The 24,325-nt window shown below is 37.7% G+C and overlaps 1 protein-coding gene and 2 non-coding genes across 3 annotated transcripts in view; 2 read left to right on the top strand and 1 right to left on the bottom strand.

The window, feature by feature from the left end:
- Positions 1-24,325, top strand: part of OVCH2 (ovochymase 2) — a 163,984-nt gene that overhangs the window by 39,476 nt on the left and 100,183 nt on the right. Inside the window, exon 4 of the mRNA XM_044681804.1 lies at positions 17,399-17,599. Within this exon, the coding sequence (XP_044537739.1) occupies positions 17,399-17,599 (201 nt within the window). The remainder of the gene's footprint in view (positions 1-17,398; positions 17,600-24,325) is intronic.
- TRNAT-CGU lies at positions 9,956-10,029 on the bottom strand. Its single transcript has one exon. It is a non-coding gene; the product is annotated as a tRNA-Thr (tRNA).
- On the top strand, positions 17,283-17,356 carry TRNAT-AGU. The gene has a single exon. It is a non-coding gene; the product is annotated as a tRNA-Thr (tRNA).

Here is a 24,325-nt window from a genome sequence, read left to right as displayed (position 1 = left end):
TATTTATTGCCATATAATTGGGCAAAATAGTTTTTAATGATTGCCTTAATTTCCCCTTCATTAGAGGTGAGGTCTCCCTTTTCATCTTTAATACTGTCAATTTGGTTTTCTTCTTTCCTTTTTTTATTAGATTGACCAGTATTTTGTTTATTTTATCTGTTAGTCTTATATGTGTTTTTTGTAGACAACATATGGTAGGATTTTGGTTTCTGATCTACTCTGCTATTTGCTTCCATTTTATGAGCAAGTTCATCCCATTCACATTCAGAGTTATAATGATCAGCTGTGCATTCACCGACATTTTCGTATCCTCCCCTAGACCCACCCCTTCTTCTTACACTATTTTCTTTTAAACCAGTGGTTTGCTTTGAGCTGGTATCCCTTATCCCCTCCCTTGAGTGACTTCCCTTTCTGCCCCCTCCCTTGTTGTTCCCCTATTTTTGTTTTTAAAGGCCTAATGAATTCCCTCCCCCCTTCTTCTCCCCTCCCTTTTTTTGACCTCCCCACTCCCCTGCTCCCTTTGGTTTATCCCTTCTGACTTTCTCAGTAGGGTTAGATAGAGTTTTTTATCCCAATGGATAATATAGCTACTCTTCCCTCTCTGGGTTGATTACACTGATAGTAAGGTTTAAATATTACCTCTTAATGCTCTCTTCCTCTCCTTCTTATAATAGTATTTATCCCCTCTCCTTCCCATGCCCTCTTTGTGTGTAATAGAATATCATATTTTTCTTATTTACTCAGATTTCTCTTGGTGTCCCCTACTATTCCTCCCCTTTCTTTCCCACCCCCCATGTCATCTTAGACCATTTAGTATCCTGTCCTCTCCCTATGATTTATTCTTCTGGTTGCTATAATAGTGCATATTATAATAGTGAATAAAGTTCACTACAGAGAATTATACATAGCATTTCTCAACATGGGAATACAGATAATTAGATCTTATTTAAGCCCTTAAAGAGTCAAATTTAAAAAATTATGAGTTTTCTTTCTTTTCCCTCTTTTTCTTATTTACCTTTTCATGTTTCTCTTGATTTTTGTGGTTGGATATCAAACTTTCCATTTAGTCCTGGTCTCTTTTGTGCAAAAACTTGGAAATCTTCAATTTTGTTGAATGCCCATACTTTCCCCTGGAAGTATATAGTCAGTTTCGATGAGTAGTTGATCCGTGGCTGAAGGCCCAGCTCTCTTGCCTTTCTGAATATCGTATTCCAAGCCTTGTGGTCTTTTAGCGTGGAGGCTGCCAGATCCTGTGTGATCCTGATTGGTGCTCCTTGATATTTGAATTGTCGCTTTCTGGTTTCTTGTAAGATTTTTTCTTTTACTTGATAGCTCTTGAATTTGGCTGTTATATTCCTGGGTGTTGACTTTTCTGGGTCCAGTGTAGAGGGTGATCTATGGATCCTTTCAATGTCTATATTGCCCTCTTGTAGTAGAACTTCAGGACAATTTTGCTGAATAATTTCTTTAAGTATGGAGTCCAAGTTTCTATTAATTTCTGCTTTTTCTGGAAGACCAATAATTCTCAAATTGTCTCTTCTAGATCGGTTTTCTTGGTCTGTCACTTTTTCATTGAGATATTTCATGTTTCCTTCTATTTTATCAGTCTTTTGACTTTGTTTTATTTGTTCTTGTTGTCTTGAGAGATCATTGGCTTCTAATTGCTCAATTCTAGCCTTAAGGGACTGGTTTTCGGCTATAATCTTTTGGTTTTCGGCTATGATCTTTTGGTTTTCCTTTTCAATCTGGTCATTTCTGGTGTTCACTTTGCTTATCAGTTCATTTGATTTCTGAGCCTCACTTTCCAATTGCAAAATTCTGCCTTTTAAACTGTTATTTTCTTGCCAGATCTCTTCCATCTTCCTCAGCATTTCATTTTTGAACTCTTCCATAGCTTGTGACCAGTTTTCATTGTTTTGGGAAGGTTTGGATACTTGTTTGTCCTCCTCTGTTGTCTGGATTTTCTCTGTGTAAAAGTTGTCGAGTGTTCCAGAGTTTTTCTTGATAATCTTTTTCTTCTGGGTTTCTCGGCTTGCCATTGTTAGCCCCGCCCCTTCTCAGGTTTGTCTTCACACTCAGGGTCTGTCTGCTCTTTCTAGGCTCTGAGGAGGGCTCAGGTCTCCTTGTCCTCGGGGTAGAGCCTCCTGGTTGTCCCTGGTCTGCCCCTCTGCCCGAAGCTCCTTCAGCAGTCTCAGGGGCTGCTTCTACAGCCGCACTCCCATCTGCACAGGGTCCCCACTCAAGGTCCAAGCCTGCGCTGGAGATCTTTGTCCATGTCTAGGGCACTGCCTTCACCCACGCAGATGGTTGGGAAAGTCTGTGCGCGTTCTTTAGCCACTTGTGGTCCTAATTCTTGCAGCTCTCAGGTACAAGCCCTGGAGCTGCCAGTGACTTACTGGGTGCCCCAATCCTGCTTTCACTCTTGTGCGTTGGCCTTGGCGCTGTGCCTGGTGTGGGGGGTGGGGGAGGGGCTTCTTCCTCTCGCGTTTTAGTGAGAGCTGTTTCACCCTTTTATAGCGTGGAAATGCCCCCATTCCATGTACCTTCAATGCTGAGCCCTGTTGTGGGGTCCCTTTGTTCGTCTGGATTTGTTTTTATGTCCCCTTGAGGAGTCCTGTATGCTTCAGTTAGGAGAGATTGAGCAGCTGCTCCTTACGCTGCCGCCATCTTAACCGCACCTTCCTCTCCTTTGCCTTTTGATCTTGGGTACTACTATATTATTTAGGCAGTTTCTTGGAACATAATGAGACCAGGTAGACAAAAAGATATACAATTTGACCTTGACATGTAAAACAATAGGGAGCAATGAAGATACTTGAACATAAGGTTTTTCTCATAGTAGAGGAAGCCATAGATGGGGAAGCCTGGTTAGGAAGCTAGAGGTACCAGGGAGTTAGGGTTTATTCTGGGAATAAAGGGGAGGGGACAGATCCAGAAAGGATGGCACATGGAATCCACAGAATCTCCACATGTGAGATTGGATGTGAGGGGTACAGGAGATGGAAGATTCATGGCAGCACCATTCACCAGATCTGCCATGGTCCTTGTGGCCAGTCCTTATACCTCCTGAATTCTCCTAATATTCTCCTTGCACTTTCTACAGAGATACTGACCATCCCTTCTACCTCTGCTTTTTCTCTTCTGACTTCAGAGACTTCAGACCCTATACTTCTCTTTCTTACTGGCTTTCCAAAATCTTCCCTGATTCTTAATTCATGTGGTTCCCCCAGGCTCTGTCTCATCTCTTCCTATGCTCTTTCTCTTCTATGTAGAAAATGGATGGTGAAAACACAGAAAAATGTGTGTGTGTGCAGGTATACAATTATCTTTTAAATTCAGATTAAGATTAACTTCATATGGATGTGGGAGGCCTTAAAGATCATAAAACTCAGCCCAGCTCTGTGTCCTTCTTTTGTAAAAAGGCAGGGAAAACCCCGGGTTGTTGTTGTTGAATGATCAGGTGGTTTTGATGACCTGACCTTTTAGGGTATTCCCCCTTATAGACAAAGAGCAAATGGCCACTCTCTGTCCCTGGTCAAAACACTTTGGTTGGCTAGATATTGCAGCAGTCTGTGTCATGCTAGAGAACCCCTTAGGCTTAGGAGAAAAGGATATCCTCTATTTCTTGCTTGGTCTTAAAATATTTCCTTTTTCAAAATTTGTTGGTTAAAGAACAATCATAGAAATAGAGAATATTAGAAAATGTAAAATGAATAATTTTGATTACATTAAATTAAAAATGTTTTGTACAAATAAAACCAACGCAACCAGAATTAGAAGGGAAACAACAAATTGGAAAAAACCCTTTATAACAAAAACCTTTGAAAAAGGTGTAATTACTCAAATTTATAAGGAGCTAAATCAATTGTACAGAAAAGCAAGCCATTCCCCAACTGATAAATGGGCAAGGGACATGAATAGGCAATTTTCAGATAAAGAAATCAAAACCATCAATAAGCACATGAAAAAAGTGTTCTAAATCTCTTACAATTAGAGAACTACAAATCAAAACAACTCTGAGGTACCACTTTACAATTAGCAGATTGGCTAATATGACAGCAAAGGAAAGTAATAAATGTTGGATGGGATGTGGCAAAATTGGTACACTAATGCATTGCTGGTGGAGTTGTGACTTGATCCAACCATTCTGGAAGGCAAAATATTTATAACCACGCTCTTTGTGGTGGCAAAAAATTGGAAAATGAGGGTATGTCCTTCAATTGGGAATGGTTGAACAAATTGTGGTATCTGTTGGTGATGGAATACTATTGTGCTAAAAGGAATAATGAACTGGCAGAATTCCATGTGAACTGGAATAACCTCCAGGTATTGATGCAGAGTGAAATGAGCAGAACCAGGAGAACATTGTGCACAGAGATAGATACACTGTGGCACAATTGAATGTAATGGACTTCTGTACTAGCAGCAATGCAATAATCCAGGACAATTCTGAGGGACTTATGAGAAAGAATGCTATCCATATCCAGATAAAGAACTGTAGCAGTAGAAATACAGAAGAAAAACAACTGCTTGATCACATGGTTCAATGGGGATATGATCGGGGATCTAAGCTCTATAAACAATCACTCTAGTGCAAATATTAATAATATGGAAACAGGTTTTGATTAATGACACATGTAAAACCAGTGGACTTGCTTGTTGGCTACAGGAGGGGGTTTGGAGGAGGGGAGAGAAAGAACAAGAATCATGTAACAATGGGAAAATATTCTAAATTAATTAAATAAATAAATAACCTTAATTTCAAAAAAAGAAAACAAAAGAAAAATGGATGCAAGAGATTCCAGAATGATCCGGATAATTTACTTTGCAGTTAACGTAACTCTAGAAACAAATGCAATCTTCCTTTCACTTCTTTTTTGCACCCAACCTACCCACACTCACCCATCATTTCCTTGATTGGCACTGTCAATCAAAGCCTGGTAATTATCATAGACTGAAATTACCATGGCAGGTGTATGACATGAACATGACATCTGCTGTACTTCTACAACTTTGAACTCAGTTCCCAGAGAGCAATATAAAACTTGGAGAATATCGCATTAGTTATTCTAGGCCAGTGAACTCCATTGCAAGGTACTCTAAGGTGTTCCTATCCTTAATTATCTTGGGAAGTTGGGAACAATGCCCTAGTTTTGAGGGATCAGAGATGCTACCTGAAGGCAATGCTTTATTTTATTTTTTTGAGAAGGTGAGATTGGTGGACATCTTCAGCCATGCTACCTGCCAAACTAGCCAATTATTCATTTCCCACCAGCCTTACCCCTTGGATTTGGATTGTACCATTATCATGCTTCCAGGAGACCTCTTCAATACTAAGCTTATCATCCTGCAAGATTTCTGTCTTCTTTGGTACTGAGTCCTCCTCATTATCCATAAATAGGAAGGCTGAGTAAATAACTCTTTCCCAAATCTCAACGACTTGCCAGCTCTTCATTTCCCACCAGCTGAATGCAATGGACCTATCTTCACCACGTTCCTGCATTAGATACCTCCTTTCTCATCCCCTTTCAACTTTCTTTTGTGTGTTGTCTTCTCTCATCATATTGTAAGCTCCTTGAAGGCAGAGAGCTATCTTTCTTCTTATTATTTCTATTCCAAGAACTTTAGCATAGAGTCCAGCACATAGTAAGGACTTAAATGTTTCTGATGGTGAAGAGCTTTGATGGTCCAGAGCTCCGGTGGTCAAGAGCTTAACCCTTAGCCAACATACTGGTATTTTTATTGGGATTACAACCATATAGGGGGAAGGGAAAATGATAATTAGACTAGTGGTCTGATAGACTAGTGGTCTGATTAACCCTATGAGGTAATCAACAGGAGATACAAACTGCTGGAGCCTAAAACAATAGATGTAGCTAATGCCTAGATCAGGATTCCATATGGCCTAAGGTATCTATCTAAGATATCTATGTTAATTGATTGCTATTGGTACTGAGATAACTGATCTGTTTTCCTGAGTGTAATCTCAGGGAAGGGCTAGGAATTTGGCAAGGTTGAGATTCAATTTAATTCAAGGTTACAGAAAGCAATCTTAAGAGTCAGCTTTTTGAGTGTTACTAAAATCATATCAAAATTAATAAGCCTGGACTGCTACCATGACAGAGTAGGTAGTTTTCTAGCAGAAGATTCAGGAATGGATTTGAATTTTAGGAAGGAATTGGATTTAAGTTCTTTGACACATGCTGACTGAGTGACCTTGAGCAAACCCTTGTAATCTCACTGCCCTAAACTGCTCTCAAAGGGGTGAATTACAGAACATGCATCTGTCCCTATTTTTAGAGGAAACTTTTTTTTTTTTATGTGAGTGTTTAGAAGGACGGTGTAGGGAAGTATGTGTGGTGTGTGTGTATATATATTCTTTTTCCACAATAGAGTATAATCTCCATAAGAGACTAATATTTTTCTTTTGTTTTGTGGTTGTCTTGATGTAGCTAGAAGGGGACATCTCTAGCATCTTTCCATGGGAGACTAATTTCTGACATGAAGGGAAGCAGGAGGCTTGGGCCAGAGGCTGGCAACTCTGCTCTCCTCAGGAAAAAAGGCATTGGTCTAGAATTATATTTATCTGCTCCCTTAAATACTGTTAGTTTAGAGAAAATAACTTTAAGGTTCAAGCTAAATGTGTAATTAATATTCATTAAAGGGAAAAGGGAGGAACCAAACAATACATCCAGGGCTTGCCTCCTTTGCCATCCAATGCCAGTTCACAATATTCATAGTGAACATATGTGGCAAATAGCAAGGAAACCTTTTTATCCAAATTAATAGCAAAACAGAAAATAGAGATGGTATACATGTGAGAATATATTTAGAAAAACCCTTACCTTTCATCTTAGAATCAAAACTGTTTTGGTTGCAGGAGAGCAGTAAGGGATAAGCAATAGGGGGTAAGTGACTTGCCCAGAGTCACACAGCTAGGAAGTGTCTGTGGTCAAATTTGAACCTAGGACTTCCCATCTCTAGGCCTTGCTTTAATCCACTGAGCCACACAATTGTCCCTTACATGGGAGAATATATACCAGACAGTTGGAAGGAGCTTTTCTATTGGATGTGAGATATTGGCTCAAGTAAGAGTCCCAGATCTTAATCAAGGAGAAAATCTCCAAAGTCCGTATTATAGCAAGCTAGAGATAGGAGCACAGAAAAGAAGTCCAGCTTCTCTCCTGCTAGTTTCTTCCAGTCTTTCTCTGAATTGCAGAATTCCATTCCGCAATCTGAAAAAGAGACTGGCTGGGTAGCTCAGTGGATTGAGAGTCAGGGTTAGAGACAAAAGATTTTTTTAGGAGGTCCTAGGTTCAAATCCGGCCTCAGACACTTCCCAGCTGTGTGACCCTGGGCAAGTCACTTGACTCCCATTGCTCACCCTTACCACTCTTCCACCTGGGAGCCAATACACAGAAGTTAAAGGTTTAAAAATGTAAAAAAAAAAAATAAATAAAAACAAAATGAAAAGAGACTGGCATCTTGGATCTTCTCCTTCTAAACTGGATGTCAGAAGAATTCTTATTTCTTTCCCTTATGTAGACTTGATGTATTAAGTACAATTGGACCTTTCTTTATGCAACCAATATGTTCCAAAATCCTTCATGTTAGTTGAAAATCATGCATAATAGTGAACCCCATCATAAGTATTTTTTCTATTAACATACCTACACACTTAATGATTTTTCTTAGGCTTATCAGAGCTAGGAACATCACTCTTCTTGTACATTGGGGCCATTATTAATACTAAATAGCATTAACAAATAGAGAAGCACCATTCTAACAAGAACAAGTTATAAGTGAGAACTCCAGACAAAGACTGTTGAAGGAGCTAATGTTTGGCACAAAATAGTGTAATGACTCACATGAATACTTCTCAGATTAAGAATGTGCATGATTGGGTAATGTGCATGTTGTGAGATTTTATGACATTTGAGAAAATGGAGCAGATTTAGTATGTAATTAATTATTTTTTACTTGATCCTCCTGCCTTTGTTTTTTCAATTGTCAATTGTGTATATCTGAATTCATATGTATTGAGTTTGCACAAAATGAGGTCCTACCATAATCAATCTTCACCAGTAAGGAGAGAGTCCTTTATAATTGGCTCTTTGAACCAGGATTACACATTGTATCACCTGCTCCTACTATGGTATATAGCACACAGCAAGTAGGTTCTTAATATATGGCTGTTAAATTAAAATCAACGTACTCTACTTCTAGACCCTAGACCCACAGTTCCAATGATCTATGTGACATATTCATTTAGATTCCCTTCAATGTCAAACTAAACTGCCCCAAATCAATGTCATTAGTTACCACCTCTTCCCATTCTTCCTCTTTTTGATTTCACTATTTCTTTAAGTGGCACCACCATTCACCAAGTCTTTTATTCTTCTACTAGAGATAACAAATACAAGGAAGAGGGTTTAGAGAGAATAGAGAACACAAACAAGGACCCACTTTTGAGGAAGGACCCAGATTAAGGAATAGAGAAGAACACATAATGTGGAGTCAATGAAGAAGATAGAGAGGGACACTGAGAAAGGACAATGTCTCCAAAGAAGAAAAAGGAGGGAGTAGTCAATATTGTTTAATAGCTGCTGAGGATTAAAGGGGCATTAGGTTAGAAAGTTATGGACTTGGGTGACCTGGGAGCCCTGTGATTGAAATTGGAATGGGGACTGACTTTTGATTTTTCTCACATTCAATTAGTTACTTGTTCTACCATTTTAATTTCTGTCACAATCCTGGAATCTGTCCTCTTCTGTAGTCTCACAAGAACTATCCTAGTCAAGGCCTTATTTTTACACATTTGCACCTCTGTAGGAGTCTTCTAACAGGTCTTTCTGCTGGCTTTCTTGCAGTGCTCAATTTGTTCTTGCATCTGCTGCTACTAGAATAAGTATTCTTAACTATGATTGTCTTTATTTCTCCTTTGCTCCAAAATCTTCCATACCTCCCTATTGTTCAGTGAGTAAATTTTACACTTCAAAGGACATTCTGTCCTTCAACCATCTGGGGCCATTTTACTTATCCTGTCCTATCTATTTTATTCCTTCTTATACATTTTATATTGTAGCCAAACAGGAAACCAAGATTCTGTGTTTGTTTCTTTCTATCTCTGTGAGTCTCTCTGTCTCTGCTTAGCTATTTCTCCCCACCTATCCAACCCCTGGTACATGTTTGTTACTGTGAGAGGGCTGAGTTTCTTAGGATTGGTTAGCAAATACTGGTGGTAGCACACATGTAATTTGGGCTGAGAGAAGAGAGAACTTATATGGGTTTATAGGCAATTTCAATAAGAGATGATTTCTGCCTTATAGTTTTCCTGTGTGCCTCTCAGGCATCTGGCAATTCTATACTAGTACCTGGAACAATCTTTGAACAGGTTTTGTGGTTATGAATTCTCCTGGGGCATCATCGCCAGGAGAAATTACAAAATAACTTTCAGGAAAGAGGGAAGAAGGTCCACGTGCTTAAGAAAAGTGGGGTTTATTTAACTCTGCTTGAAGGAAGGGGCTGGAAAGTACCTGATGTTTCTTTTTATTGCTGTAGGAGGATTGAGATGACCCAAGATAAAGCTATAGGCAGGGAGCCATGAAATTCAATGGTAATCTCAGCCCTACTCTCTTAGCTGGATGTTAGAGATCTCACATCTATTTTTCTTTTGAAGTCTGAGAAATAGGCTGATTGGGAGAGATAAAGGAGCCTCCACCTAACTGCTAGAAAAACATGTCCTAGGCACATTGAAGATGTTAAATTATTATCTATGCTTGTTCATATGTAAAATATTTACCTCTGGATAAATTTCTAAAAGTCTGAAAACCTGCAAATGTTTTTGGTTCCTCGATTTTTCTGTGGCTCGCTAGATTTAATAAACAACATTCAGGGAGATTGAAGGAAGAGACAAGGTAAGGCGTGAGCTTAAAAAACAAGACAAAATACTAAGAGGCCCCGCTGGGATTCGAACCCAGGATCTCCTGTTTACGAGACAGGCGCTTTTACCAACTAAGCCACGAAGCCACATAGCTGTTCCGTTTTAGATCTAAAAGAGAGAAAGGGCGGGTGAAAGCAGTCTTTCCGCTTGTGTCCAATTCAGCAGAAGCCACAGAGGGACCTTTCTCACCTTCTCCTCCAGAATCATTTCTATCCCATTTTCCTGTTACTTTCCCATTGCGCTGGAAGCTTGCATAAATACATAATCTCAGACCCAGAGAGGAGGTAAACTCTCTTACGGATCCCATTCCTCTTTTTCGCCCTCTCCGTGGATGGGCGGTCTCAAGACTGCAAAGAATCTCAGAACCGGTAGAATCTAGTCATTAACAGCTCCCCGAGCAATTGCGCTTACAACCTTGGTGCCTACGTAGTTGTTGCGGAGTGGGAGAACTTGTGTTTGAAATCCTCTTACTCAGAGACGCTGAGCGGTTTAGACTCCCTGCTCCTCGATGTCCTTATCTGCAAAATTAGATGGATTAGATGACCTGTAATCCTAAAGACCTTTTAACTCTGTTAAACAGTTAAATCTGGCGAACTGAGGATTTAGCTTCTACCCATGCAACTCTTTCTACTTGGGGAAAATGTTTAAGTAGGTTTTCTCTCATATCCTGGCTAAATATATTTCTTTTTAACTTCCACCCAGCACTCCTATTTCTGGCCTCAGGGGATAAGAACCGTAGCGGCTTCATTTAATAGCCCTCCAAATACTTGAAAACAGCTGTCATGTCGAGGAGATGCAGGGAAAGCTGAAAGAATACAGAATCTCTAGTCAAAGGATATGGATTTATATCTTTGCTTGCCACCTGCTTGCTCTTTCTGTAAGCCTAATTTTCTTATATTAAAATGAGCATTTTAGATGAGATGGCTTTTAAGACTCCATTCAGCCCTAAATCTTTTGGTTTTCTCTAAGTCTTCCCCAGGGAGAACATCAAGTTCCTTGAACAGGTCATCTTCTGGCATTGTTTCATGTACCCACACCATCTCTGTCCCTCCTCTGGGTTTTATCAACATTTCCCCTAAAATGTGGCAACCAGAAAGAAAAGAACAATTCAGGAGGCAGAGAGAGACCAGAACAGATTACAGAGGAAGACCACCAATCTTGTTTTAGATGCCATGCTTCTACTATTGAATCCTATTGTAAAATCATCTTTTTCTTTGGCTACATTGTCATACTGTTGACTTATACTGATTGTGATCGCAACCAAAACCTCATTTTTACAGAACTTTTTATTCATGCCTTGCCTTATCCTGTACTATTGCAATTGTTTTTTTGGAGAAAGATGGCATAGTAACCTGGAAAAATGTAATAACTCCTGACTGGCTTCATTACGTCCCATCACTTCCCTTTACAATCTACCCTCCATATAACAGCCCAAATTATCTTTCTATGGCTCAGAGACAATGGAGACTATCTGGGCATGATAAATGGAAAGAAAGAGATTTGCAGTGCTTAATCAAATTATAGGAAGAGTCAGTGATAACCATTTCCCTTTCCCTTTCTCTTCCAGAGAAAACTGATTGTTTGTTTGTTGGGTTACTTTCTCACTTGAAATCCTAGTTTCTTTCCAACTCTGCCAGGCTTGAGCAGAGGGCTGTGTGATGAGGGAAGACTCTGGAAATTTCAATCTTTCCCTTAAACATTTGATTTTTCTTTTAGGACTTAAAAAAAAAATTAACCAAACCTGTGAATCAAGGAAAACCCAAGGCAGTTCATTGTTATCTTACTTAATATTCATAAATATAGCTAGATAAGAGAGAAGGGAAATTCTCCTTTAAAAGAGGACAGACATTTTGTACAGCTGAGTTCCACTGGGGGTGGTGGTGGAGTGGAGAGAATTAAAGTGGGAAGGCTAGTGTTAGCCTTTCACAAACCTCCCAAAACATCTGGGATCAAATTTTGACAGATTTCCCTAGGATATCCATTTTCTTGGGGGGGGGGAAATCACTAGTTCAGAATATCAGGCTGGATGTGAGCAGTCATTTGGGAAGATTATCAGTTTTGTGGGTTTCCTGAACCTCAAATTCTGATGGGAGAAAGGGGGAGGAATGAGTATGCCACACTTGGAGAGTGGAGAGGGCTTCAAATGTACCATTTGTAACCTAACTATGGTTCCAGGGCCTAAAATTGCTCAAAAGCTCTCCCATGTGGTTAGGGGAGCATCATGTCCAGAGCAATCTATTTGGGTATTTTATTCTACTTTGGCAGGATCGCTCTATATCTGAGATGTTGTGTTTAATAATGGCTGCCACATTTTAGGAAACATGTGGCTAACCTATAGTGTACAAAGGTGATGGCAAACAGCTAGGAAAGAATGACATAGAACAGTGGTTCCCAAACTTTTTTGGCCTACCGCCCCCTTTCCAGAAAAAATATTACTTAGAGTCCCCTGGAAATTATGAAACTATTTATTGAACTCAGAATAGAATGTAATACAAAAAAAAGCGTGGCCATCACCACCCTCCTGGATCGCTGCAGCACCCACCAAGGGGAGGTTGCGCCCACTTTGGGAATCACTGATACGGAATGATGAGCTAAAGAAATTGAAGACTTTTAGGATGGAGAAAAGAAGACTGATGAAATCATAGCATATATGGCTGGGAGAGTGCCTAGACATCATCTAATCCTACTCCCTTATTTTAGTATTATGAAATCAAAACCAAGAGAGGGAAAGGAAAACAGGTATTTTGGCTCACATTTAAGATTGTCCATATTCATGCTCACATCCTCCATAGTGAGAGGCAATCAAAATGAAAAAAAAAAAGCTCATATCTGCCTTTAATTTTGTTAAGATGATCAAAGAGCTCCCCTCATCATTTTCTAACACTTTGGATTTAATTTGCTATGGTTACAGACCTATCACAATTGTCTACGAGTCTCTGCAGTATTTTATGTTTATTAGATCATAGGGCCAGTTATTTTTTTTGTCACTAACTATAGCCTGCATACATTCTCTATGCTGCTGTCCATTATTGTTACCATATAGCTATCTTATGGAGAATGTAGATAAATCACCAGGACTGGAGTTTAACCTTCTTGAATTCAAATTCAGCCTTAGATACTAATTAGCTATATGACCTTGGATAAATCACATAACCCTGTTTAACTTAATTTTCTTATCTGAAAATGAGCTGGAGAGGGAAATAACAAGTCACTCCAAAAGTATTGCCAGGAAAACCCTAAAGGGACTCAAAAATGAAAGGACACAACTTAAAAATGACTAAAGGACAACATTACTATGTATGGTAATCATTTTCAGACCTCCAGAATCTATTAAATTCCATGTCTTGTAGTCATTTAACAAAAATGATAGACTATTGGCAATACAAAATCAATGGTTATTTATTTATTTTGGAAGAATATTGGGGCCATTAAAGGAACTTTACAATTTCCTGAAGGCAACTTAGTCCACTCTGATCTTTTTTAAACTTGGATTCAATTTGCCCATTTATCTGACCCAGACATACATACTGTTGATAATAATCATCTATATTATGTTAAAATATCACCCTCACAAGAAATAGCATAGCAATATGAGCATTTAATATATAGCAGAGTGGGAAAATATACAGTAAATGTGAGACCCTGCTAAAGAAGCAAGACCTGATTTTAAATGACAAAGCACTTCCTTTGATACAGGGTCAATTTGGCATTTTTATCTACAAAAATACACTTATCAGTATGGTCATCAAAGACAGAACATCTGGCCTGGAAATCTGGACTGGATACCTGGGTTGGTTCATTCATATCAACACCAAATGTTTAGGCTGATAAATGTTCAAAGGAGAAAGGAGAATTCCTTTATTAGAATATGTGATATGGATATCTAGTTGGGGCATTGTTTGAAACCAGTTCAACTGGTCTTATCAGAGTTGTTCGCTCCTTAACAGAAGATCTAATAGACCTCTGCCCCTGGAATTTAGTAGGGATTTGATACATTCCTGATAGTTGCATTTTACTTTATTACAATTAAAACCTATATGGTGATGCCCATTTAAATTTTTTTTTGGTAACTAAATTTAACAATACTGATGGGCAGGCTCTAATGGTTGTCCCTCCAAAGACCTCTCCAAAACTGGGCAATAGAATTCTTCTATTATTTTTCCTGTTTGGATGATTAGGGCAAAGACTTCTGAATCATTATAAATCTCTTCTGGGAGGACCTGCTATGTCTTAGAATTTGTGGACACTAATTTGATGTCAACCACAAACAGGATCATTTAAAGGACTTTATCATATACTTGGGGAATCTTTTTTTTAAAATTTGGAACTTGTGCTAGATTTTGTAGAATAGTGGTAAATGCATTTGATGGTCATATTATCCCCTTTTCAATAATATACCTGATAGAAATGATCAAGAGTTTGCTGAACTAGGTTATCCTCTTCAAGGTATTTCACGTAATTATATTATATAGAGGGGAGTAACTTTATTGGTGAACCTTTAAGGAAGTGCTTTGCCCTACCAAAACAAATATTTGTTCTTGTTTTCAATACTCAGAGAGCAATAAGTACAATGGGACTTTGTATTCTCTATATTCCTTATGTTATAAAATTAATTTTAATTCTATTTTGCTGACAATCAAGCTAGACTTAATATTCTCCTTCTCATTTTACTTTCCCTTGTAAACTTCATCCACTACTCAAATTCCCTAAAAACTTACCCAACAACTAAACTATTATCAGCAAAACAAGGCTCCAAGATAATGCCTGGGACTCATGATTAAAAAAAATAATAAAAAGAACACCATATAAACTAAGGAAGGAACTCTTGGAATCTGATTGCAGATCAAAGTACACTGTCCTTCACTTTATTTCCTTCATGCATTAAAAAAATTGTTTTTGGGGGCAGCTGGGTATCTCAGTGGATTGAGAACCAGGCCTAGAGACAGGAGGTCCTAGGTTCAAATTTGGCCTCAGGGACTTCCCAGCTGGGTGACCCTGGGCAAGTCACTTGAAGTCCATTGCCTACCCTTACCACTCTTATGCCTTGGAGCCAATACACAGTATTGTATTAATTAAAAAACAATTGTTTATGTGGTAATTTGTTTTCAGTATTGACATGGAGAGTATGGAAATATGTATTGAATAAAAGCATTGATATAAACTAAATCAGACTATTTATTGCTTTAGAGAGGGGAGAGGAAGGAATGGGAAGAATCTGAGTCACAGAATGTCAGAAAACAATTGTTAAAATTTGTTTCTATGTTCCTAATTAAAAAATTTCAATAAAAAAGAAAAACAAAACAAAAGCTGAAAAGAATACAAATATACAACCCAAAACTTCAAGTTTTGTCCTGTAATTCCCTCCACCTTTGTAACCCCACCCACTACCCACTTTCCAGAGAAACTTGGTTATCCTAAAGGTAAAATCTCATCAGTTTACACTATTGTAGCCACTCCTGTCACCTAAAGACTACTCTTATTTGCCTGAGAACTATGTCTTGTGAGTTGGTCTTGACTGTTAAGGTTAAGGTTAAGAAGGTTTATGAAGGGGAGGTCCAAGTGATGCAATCTTAACGCTATGCGGAGCCATTCAGAAGCCACATAAAGGTAGCTTGAAATTTTGCTCTGTCATCTTGTTAATTGCTGTAAAATATCTTGTCATCCATTACTAGAGGTTTCTAGCATTATTAAGCCACTTTGTTAGTAGATTTGTGCTCTATTAATAAACCAATAACAGTCACAGCTTTATTTATATCAAATATAATAGAATCGAATTCAAATAGAAAAAGGGGAATCACTAAATCATATGTAAGGATCTCTACAGTTTGGATATTGACTTGGAAAATTACACATTAACATGGTTTTATTTTATTAAATATTTCCCAATTACATTTTAATTTCATTCTGACAGAACTAGGGAATGTTGTGGGCTGGCATAGGGGTCTTGGGTTTGATATCTCTGCTCTACATCTTTCAGTCAAATGTGTGATGGTAAATATTAGGCATATTGTGAAATGTTAGTTGTGAAGACACACACTTTTCCATTGCGAATGCCCTTATTCTAGATTCCCTTTATGCATGGTAGCAGTGGATGGAGCACTGAACCTCAAATCAGGAAGCCATATTGAAGTCTGGTCACAGACACTTACTGGCTGTGTCATTCTGGGCAATTCATTTATCTTCTTTTTTCTCTCAGTTTCCTCATTTGTAAAATGGGGATACTAAGAGTTCCTATAGTCCAGAATTGTGATAAAGTTAAAATGAGAATATTCTTAAAGTGCTTTGAAAAAGTGCTATGCAAATGCTGGCTATTGTTATGATGATTATTCCCTAGTAGATTGAGTCTACTCTCAGTCTGTGACAGTACATATGAAGGAAATGAAGCACTTATGGGCTATTTGGTGATAAAAAAAGGAAGTTTACTTAAGTATAATGGGAAAAAGACAGTGAGGATATAGTCGTGGTTAAGTTGAGCAGTTTCCTTGACTGTGTGTTGGTCATGATAGTCAGAAGTCTGAAGAGGAAACTGGGAAACTTTTGGCTCTTTTGCACTTTGGCAACCAGAAAGTGACCTGAATGTACTAAGCAAGCCTTTACTCTTTTGATCCAGTTAAGCATCTAGTCTGGTTTCAATATCTTTTATGGGAATGAATAAACTTAGCTTATATGCTAGGGGAACTCTGGTCAATATTCTTCCCCTCACACATGTAGAAGTAATTCCCATGCAAATCTAGAGAGTAGATAAAGTAGCTATCTATGTCCAAAGCTATTGATGTCCCCTCAGCTTCCTTTTAAAAAATTATCAATAAGGTCCAAGGATTAAAAATATTTTTCCTGGATGCAGTTTGGCCTTATGTAACTGTCATTTTTGGACTTACCTCTTTCTTACCACATCCCGTCTGAATTGATCCATTAGATTAAAAGTTGCCAAGAATCCCATGTTGTCATGCTCTGGGATGCTTAGGCAGATTTTAAATTTCTTATCTGGAGATTTGGTTTATTTAAGTTAAAAAAAATTTAATGCAGACTGGATTGTCACTAGTACAGGATATGAGTTGAACTATATTGCTTGAGAGTAACTTTCCACCTCGACGGTGATCTGATCCTGTAACTCCAGGTTGGGTCAGAGACTGGAAAAAATGAGGGAGAAATTACATTTATTTCTTGTGTCTGGGCTAAGCCTTGCTGTGCTTTCAAAATCATTCCAGGAACTGGGGACTCCGAGGGAGAGGTATTTTGATATCACAAACCACAGAACCACAAAAATTCTTTTCGTAAGTCCCAGATAGAAAGAAATCACGATCTTTTCCAGGTAGACTCAACAATCCTCAACCACCTGGGCTCCGTGGCTTAGTTGGTTAAAGCGCCTGTCTAGTAAACAGGAGATCCTGGGTTCGAATCCCAGCGGGGCCTTTATTTTCAAAGCTTCGTCTCCCCAAATTGTGTTGAATGTAGGAACTTTTCAGAAGAGCAATATTTCAACCCTTGGAGATTTCAGGATTTCCTCGACTTTGGAAACCTGGCAAGGCCTACTCGTTAATAAGTATATACAACAATTTAATCCCTTCAGTGCTCTCAGGAAGTCAGTTTACACTCCTGAACGCGCTGGACTTTAAGATCGTCTCCGAGAATTCTTCCAACTGTGAATCCTTTGAAGTAAGGAGTAGGGCGTGGTACCCTCACAGCCCGACAACTTTTTGCCTAGATAATCACTTTACTCTCCCGGACAGAGGTAGTCATTTCTTTATTGGCCGCTATCTGTGTAAGCAGATGAGTGATGGTGCTCCCTGAACCCACAATTGTACGCGGGGGGCAGATTGTAAGGTCACCCCCGAGCACTGCGGAAGAAACTTTATTGCACAAAGGTGCTATTCTCCCATTTTCCGCTAAGTGGCAGAAGGAAACCATGCCAGGCGCTCAAATTGAAGCTTGCTTCTTAAATGGGCAGAAACCACATATTTTCTGCGACTTCCAAATGACTTTTTGGACTGCATTAAATATAGAAGTAGTTTTATTATCTTCTCCTATACTACACAGTCTATTCTTTGCTAAACTATGTCCAGAGGCAAGGCCTTTTTAAAATCAGTGCCCAGTACAGTCCCTTGCCCATCAGAGCTGTTTAATAAATACTTGTTCAAATAAATTGTATCCTACAAAACCAGGAAATGTGACGCTGGCTAATGAAAGGGACTTAAAGCACTACTTATCTCCCAGCGTTGTTGAGAAGATTAAATGGGATAACTTATTTAAAGCAATGTGCAAACCTTACATCGCTATAAAAAAAAGTGTTGGTTATTAATACTCGAGATGGACCTTAAGGAACAGATAAGAGTGAATGAAAGGAGTGAAATAGCTAAAGTAGTACCCACAAGAGTTGATATCTATATTTATATCTGTATGTGTATATCTGTGTGTATAATTATACATTACATAATATGTTATTAAATTAAGAAAAATAATATAGATTGTTACATGCAATTATATATAATAAAATTTAATATATCATTAAATTCACAAGAATATCTGATTATGTTATATTATATCTGATTATGTTGTATGTTATTGTTGTATGTCATTATGAATTTGAGGATCAACAAACTCATTCTATTACACTAGAAATACAAACATTCCCAAATTTTTCTTTTTTACAAAAACAAAGGCATCATGTATGCACAAGTACTTTTGTTGCATAAAGCTTTCAGTGTATGTTAAATTTTAAAAGATAGTAACAAAACTGTCCTTTTGATGTCCTCTCTTGATTTGTTTTTTGGTTTTCTTTTAAATATTTTGTTGATGCTCTTTAATTCCTTTATTTTGCATTTCTATCACTATTTATTAATTTCTCCCTTCTCTATCTTGCCCCCCTTCCAAGTTTTCCTTTTACATAAGTAAGTATAGTCAAATTGGCCCTGTGTGAACTTTTTTCCTACTCTGTAGCTGTATTGTACCAAGAAGCACACTTCCTCGTCTGTCTTCTAAAATAATGGTTGTTCTATTGGTTGATCAGAGTTCTAAAGTCTTTCAAATTCATTTTCTTTTACAATATTGTGGTCGTTGTGTACTTTGTTCTCCTGATTCATTTCACTCTGTTAGTTCATTCACATGTAACAGGAGTGAACCTCATAGAACACACATCAGAATGGATTTGTAGAAGACACCCTGGCTACTCCCTGGGAAACAAAGCAACTCACAGGTTCCTTGGATCCCTCATCTCTTGGAATGCTAACAGAGACACCAAAATTGTTTTAAAGTTACTTTAGGTAGGATTGACCAGCAAACTAGGAGGAGGAGTCTACTTAGCATCCATTAAAAATGCCTCTAATCTTTCTTTAAGTTTCCAGAGATATTGGGTATCTGTAAGATTGTGTGTGAGAAGTTGATTAAGGGCAGTGTTTCTTTAAACAAGCAGCATAGTCACTATTTTCCATGCTGTTGCTAGCCTTGAACTTAGCTAGGTGAGTCTAAGCCTCTGGCTGCTTTTCTAAAGCTTTTCTGCTTTAGATAGTCACACATGCTTTGCATGCATGCATTGCATGATCACACATTTACTACAGTGTTCTTTTGAGAAGTTAACAATTTGTAAGAAAATGAACCCAACTGATGATTTGTTATGCCAGAAGAAACTGATCTGGAGGGAAATCTATATAGAGGTGAGGGGAATAGTGAAAAAAATGTCAGTTAGGTTTGCAAATTGTTTTATATGTTGGTTGTTTTAAGTCAACCTTTCCAAAGGATCAAAATAATGTTTATGCGATTGCTGTTGCTTTTAAAAGTTTTTTTTTTTTAAATGTTGGGCATTTGTGAGTTTGTGCATTTAACATTTCTTTTATGAGCAGAAGTAATTATCCTATACTATGTACCTTATTTATTGATTAGCTTTCTACTCCCTCCTGAACTCTAGAGATGTCCTAGAGATGATCTCAAACCTATGTTTTAGGAACTTTTTTCCCCCTTGGGAGTGAGGAGTTTAAAGAGCCAAAGAATATGAGAAAAAGAATCTCTCTCTTTTAGGGAGTCAGACATCTCTAAGACTGAACTCTGTATGAGCACATGGGTCTGGAGATAAGAGTCAATTGATTGGAGAGGGAAAGGGCTTTGTCCCTCAATTTTCTCCAAATTTCTCATATTCATAATTTTTTATGGCACATTTATATTCCATTACATGCACAGAGCACAATTTGTTCAGCCATTCCCCCAGTTTGGGGTGTCTACTTTGTTTCCAACTCCTTGCTACCTCCAAATAGTTGGATTTATTGAATTCTATGTTACTGTATTAGGTTACTTTTGAGTCCTGGTTATCTAATCTGTTGCACTGATCAACTTTTTTATTGTCTTAGCCAGTACTAAATAAATTTGACTATTATTGCTTAATAGTATGTTTAGGTTTGAGATGTAATACTGCTTTATCCCCTTATATTTTTACTTTTTCTTCTTTATTTCTCTGGAGATTCTTGAATTTTTAACTGATCAGAAGAACTTGTTTATTATTTTTGATAGTTCTATAAAGTAATACCTTCATATTTTGATATATATCAGTGATGGTGAACCTGTGGCATGGGTGCCAAAGATGGCATGCAGAACCCTCTCTGTGGGCAGGTGCCATCTCCAGACTTTGTTACTTGAAAACCAAAGGGACTTGGGGTAGAGTTGTTCACCTCCTCCTCTCCATGCAGATGAGGACATTCCTCACTTTACCTGCCCCTCTGCCCAGCAGCCCAGTGGAAGTACCTCCTTCCCTGTCTGGGGTAAGGGAGGGAGCAGGGGAAAGGGAAGGTGGGGGAGTGAGGAATGGCACTCTGTCTTTGAGGGGGCAGGCATGGCACTCTGTCTAGGGGGGTTAGGGTGGGGGCAGGGCCCAGTACTCTGTCTCTAAAAGGTTTGCAATCAATGATATATATGGTGCTAAATCTATTATTTAATTTATTTAGTATCCTCATTTTTATTGTATAACCATAATCCAAACATGAATAATTAATTTCTCTCCAATTATTTGCCTTTTTTTTAAAAATAAAGAATTGTGTAGTTCTTTAGTTGAATTCATTTAAGTTCTGAATATGGACTGGTAGGTGATTCTGATATAGTTTATAAATTTGTAGTAATTTAAATGGAATTTTTTGCTACTACTTCTGAGTTTTGTTAGTCTCATTTAGTCAGACTGATGATTTTTGCCTATTATTTGATATCCTGCTACTTCACCAAAGCCCTTTGTCTTTCCCTCAACCCTTGTCTCCCCATAGCCCATCTTGATTATGCATGCATAAAGAAAGAGTTGATTCTTCACACTAATTGGATGAGTTGGTAGTAACCAACTATACTATCTTTTTTTGTGTCTCCAGCATTTTGTATAGTGCTTGGCACAAGGGGAGTGCTTAATAAATATTTTTTCATTCATCCTCCATTAATTCTTTCTCTTAGTTTTAGGTAAACACGGTATACCACATTAATGAAAGGTTTATTTATTCCTATACTTTTTAGTGCATTAAAAAAAAGAAAATATGTGTTTTGTCAAAAAGTCTTTTCTGCATATATTAATAAAATAATCTGATTTTTATTGTTTTTCTTAATGCTGTGGTCTGTTATGTTTATAGTTTGGGCAAAATAAGTTTTAAACATTTCTTTATTTCTTCTTTATTTATTGTGAATTCCCTTTTTTAATTAAAAAAACTCAAAGCTATCCTTTAGAACAAATAAGAATAGTTAAACATAATAATAAGAGGAGGAAGATCAAAGGAAGGATAAGACTGTTACTTGGGTGGATGGGATGATGATAATTGACAACAGAAAGAATGTAGAGATGCTTAATTTTTATTTTGCTTCTGCTCTGCAAACAAGGGGAAGTGATTTACTCAGGATCACACAGCCATAAGTATCTGAGGTCAGATGTGTTCTCAAGAAGATGAGTCTTCTGACTTCAAGCCTAGCACTCTATCCACTGTGCCACCTAGATTACCAAGAACAAATGTTATACTGAAGCAACTGGAATTATATTCTTTCTTATACCAACATAGCCAGGCAGGAAAGAGCATCCAATTGGTCCTCCTAAGTTAGTTCAAATTCCATCTCTATAGTTATTAAGCATGAACCAGGTATAGAATGTCTGCATATGCTCTTAATCAGTGAACAAGTTCTTTTGATTACATATCATCACACATTTCTGGAAATAGTTTTCCTAACCTCTTTTACATAGACTGGCAGCAGGCAGAGACTTTTCTCCATGCTTTGAGGATGGGTAGCCATTATAATATTCAGGTACTGAAAGAACTTCTGGATGTCTTGTCATTGATTTCTTGAAAGTTCATTAACAAAAGGAACAGTACTATAGGACTGGAAAACTGTGAGTGTCTAGATTGTTTTTTAAGGGAAGAGAATGGATTTAGCATACCATAGGCAATTGACTTCAAATCTTAGGAAAATTCTTAAATATATTATTAGGCATATGGTTAATAAATACTTAGAAAAGGAAGGGGCCATCAAAAAGGGCAAGGATGAGGGGTGGCTAGATGGTATAGTGGCTAGAGTGCCAGGCCTGTAGCAGGGAGATCATGGATTCAAATCTGACCTCAGGCATTTCTTAGCTCTGTGACCCCGGGCAAGTCACTTAATCATGTCTGCCTAGCCCTTGCCCTTCTGTCACAGAAGTTGTTACACAGTTTTACACTGTGGCCAAGAAAGTGAATTCATTCTTTGATGTAGTAAGAAAAGGCATAGCTTCCAGGAATAAAGAGGTGATAGTTTCACCATGCCCTGCTCCAGTTAGATTACACTTGGTGTGTTTTGGTCAACTTTTCCTGTTTAATGGGTTTGAGGTGATTTTAATTGTTTTAATTTGCATTTTTTAATTACTAGTGATTTGGAGCATTTTCATGTGGCTATTGAAAGGTTAGATTTTTTTCCTCTGAAAATTGCCTGGTCATTTCCTTTAACAATTGGACAGTGACTTTCATTTTAACTGATTTGGCTCAGTTCCTTATGTGTCTTAGAGATAAATACCTTTTTCAGAGAAATTAGCTTAAAAAATTCCTCCCCCTTCCCCTATCATTTTGTATGATGTCATCCTTTATGCCTAAATCATTTCCTCATTTTACAGTTCATTCCCCATTTAGAGTCTATGTTATATGATGTTGGTCTATACCTAGTTTCTGCCAGCTAGCTTTCCAATTTTCCAAACAGTTTTTGTCAACTAATGAGTTCTTGACTCACTATATGGACTCTTGGAGATTATTAAATCTATTGCTTTGGTTTTTTTCTATATAATGTGTACCTAATCTATCCTGTTGATTTACTTCTTTATTACTTATTCTGTTCTAAATTGATTTTGATGATTAAGAGCCATCCCATACATCAAAGAATATCTTTATTTACCTTCCCATAGACCCTTGTTAATTTTAATATTTATTACATTATGATTTTAAAAAGTTGCATTTATTATTTCTACTTTTCTGCATTTGTTTGCGATATGTCTATGCCTTAGTACAATGGTCAATCTTTGTACATGTACCATGTACTGCTGAGAAGATGGTATATTCCTTTTTATATCCCTGTTCAGTTTTTTTCCAGATATCTATTAACTCTAATTTTTCTAGCATTTCATTCACTTTCCTTATTTCTTTCTTATTTATTTTTTGGTTTGATTTATCTAGTTCTGAAGGGGGAAGGTTGAAATCCCCCACAAGTATGGTCTTACTATTTCTTCCTTGAGCTCCTTTAATTTTTCTTTTAGAAATCTAGATGCTACATCATTTGGTGCATAAATATTTAGTAATGATATTACTTCATTGTTTATAGTACCCTTTAGCAAAATGTAATTTCCTTCCTTATCTCTTTTAATCAGATCAATTTCTACTTTGGCTTTATCTGGTATCATGATTGTTATTCCTGCTTTTTTTATTTTAAATGATGCATAATAAATTCTGATCCAGCCTGAATCTGTGTGTGTTACCCTGCCTCAAATGTGTTTCTTATAAACAACAGATAGTAGGATTCTGGTTTTTAATCTACTCTGCTATCTACTTCCATTTTATGGGTTAGTTCATCCCATTCACATTCAGTGTTATGATTACTAACTATTTATTGCCCTCCATCATATTATCCCCTTTAGATCCTGCTCCATTCTCTTTCAGTCTGTTCTTCCTCACCAGTATTTTGCTTTTTTGTCACCCTCCTCACTTTCCCATCCTTTCAATTAACTTCCCCTTTCCTCATCTTATTCCCCTTCTACTTCTCTGTAGGTTGATAGAATTCTATACCTCACTGAGTAGACTTGTTTTTCCCTCTCTGAGCCAGTTACAAGTAAGGTTTAAGCACTGCCTATCGTCACCCTTATCCTCCCCTCTCTATAATGATTTTTCACACCTCTTCATGTTATATAATTTACCCCATTTT

Source organism: Gracilinanus agilis, chromosome 6 (assembly GCF_016433145.1).
Source record: "Gracilinanus agilis isolate LMUSP501 chromosome 6, AgileGrace, whole genome shotgun sequence".
Lineage (NCBI taxonomy): Eukaryota > Metazoa > Chordata > Mammalia > Didelphimorphia > Didelphidae > Gracilinanus > Gracilinanus agilis.
The sequence above is the reverse complement of the archived record's forward strand: the minus strand, read 5'-3'. Positions and strand labels throughout refer to the sequence as shown.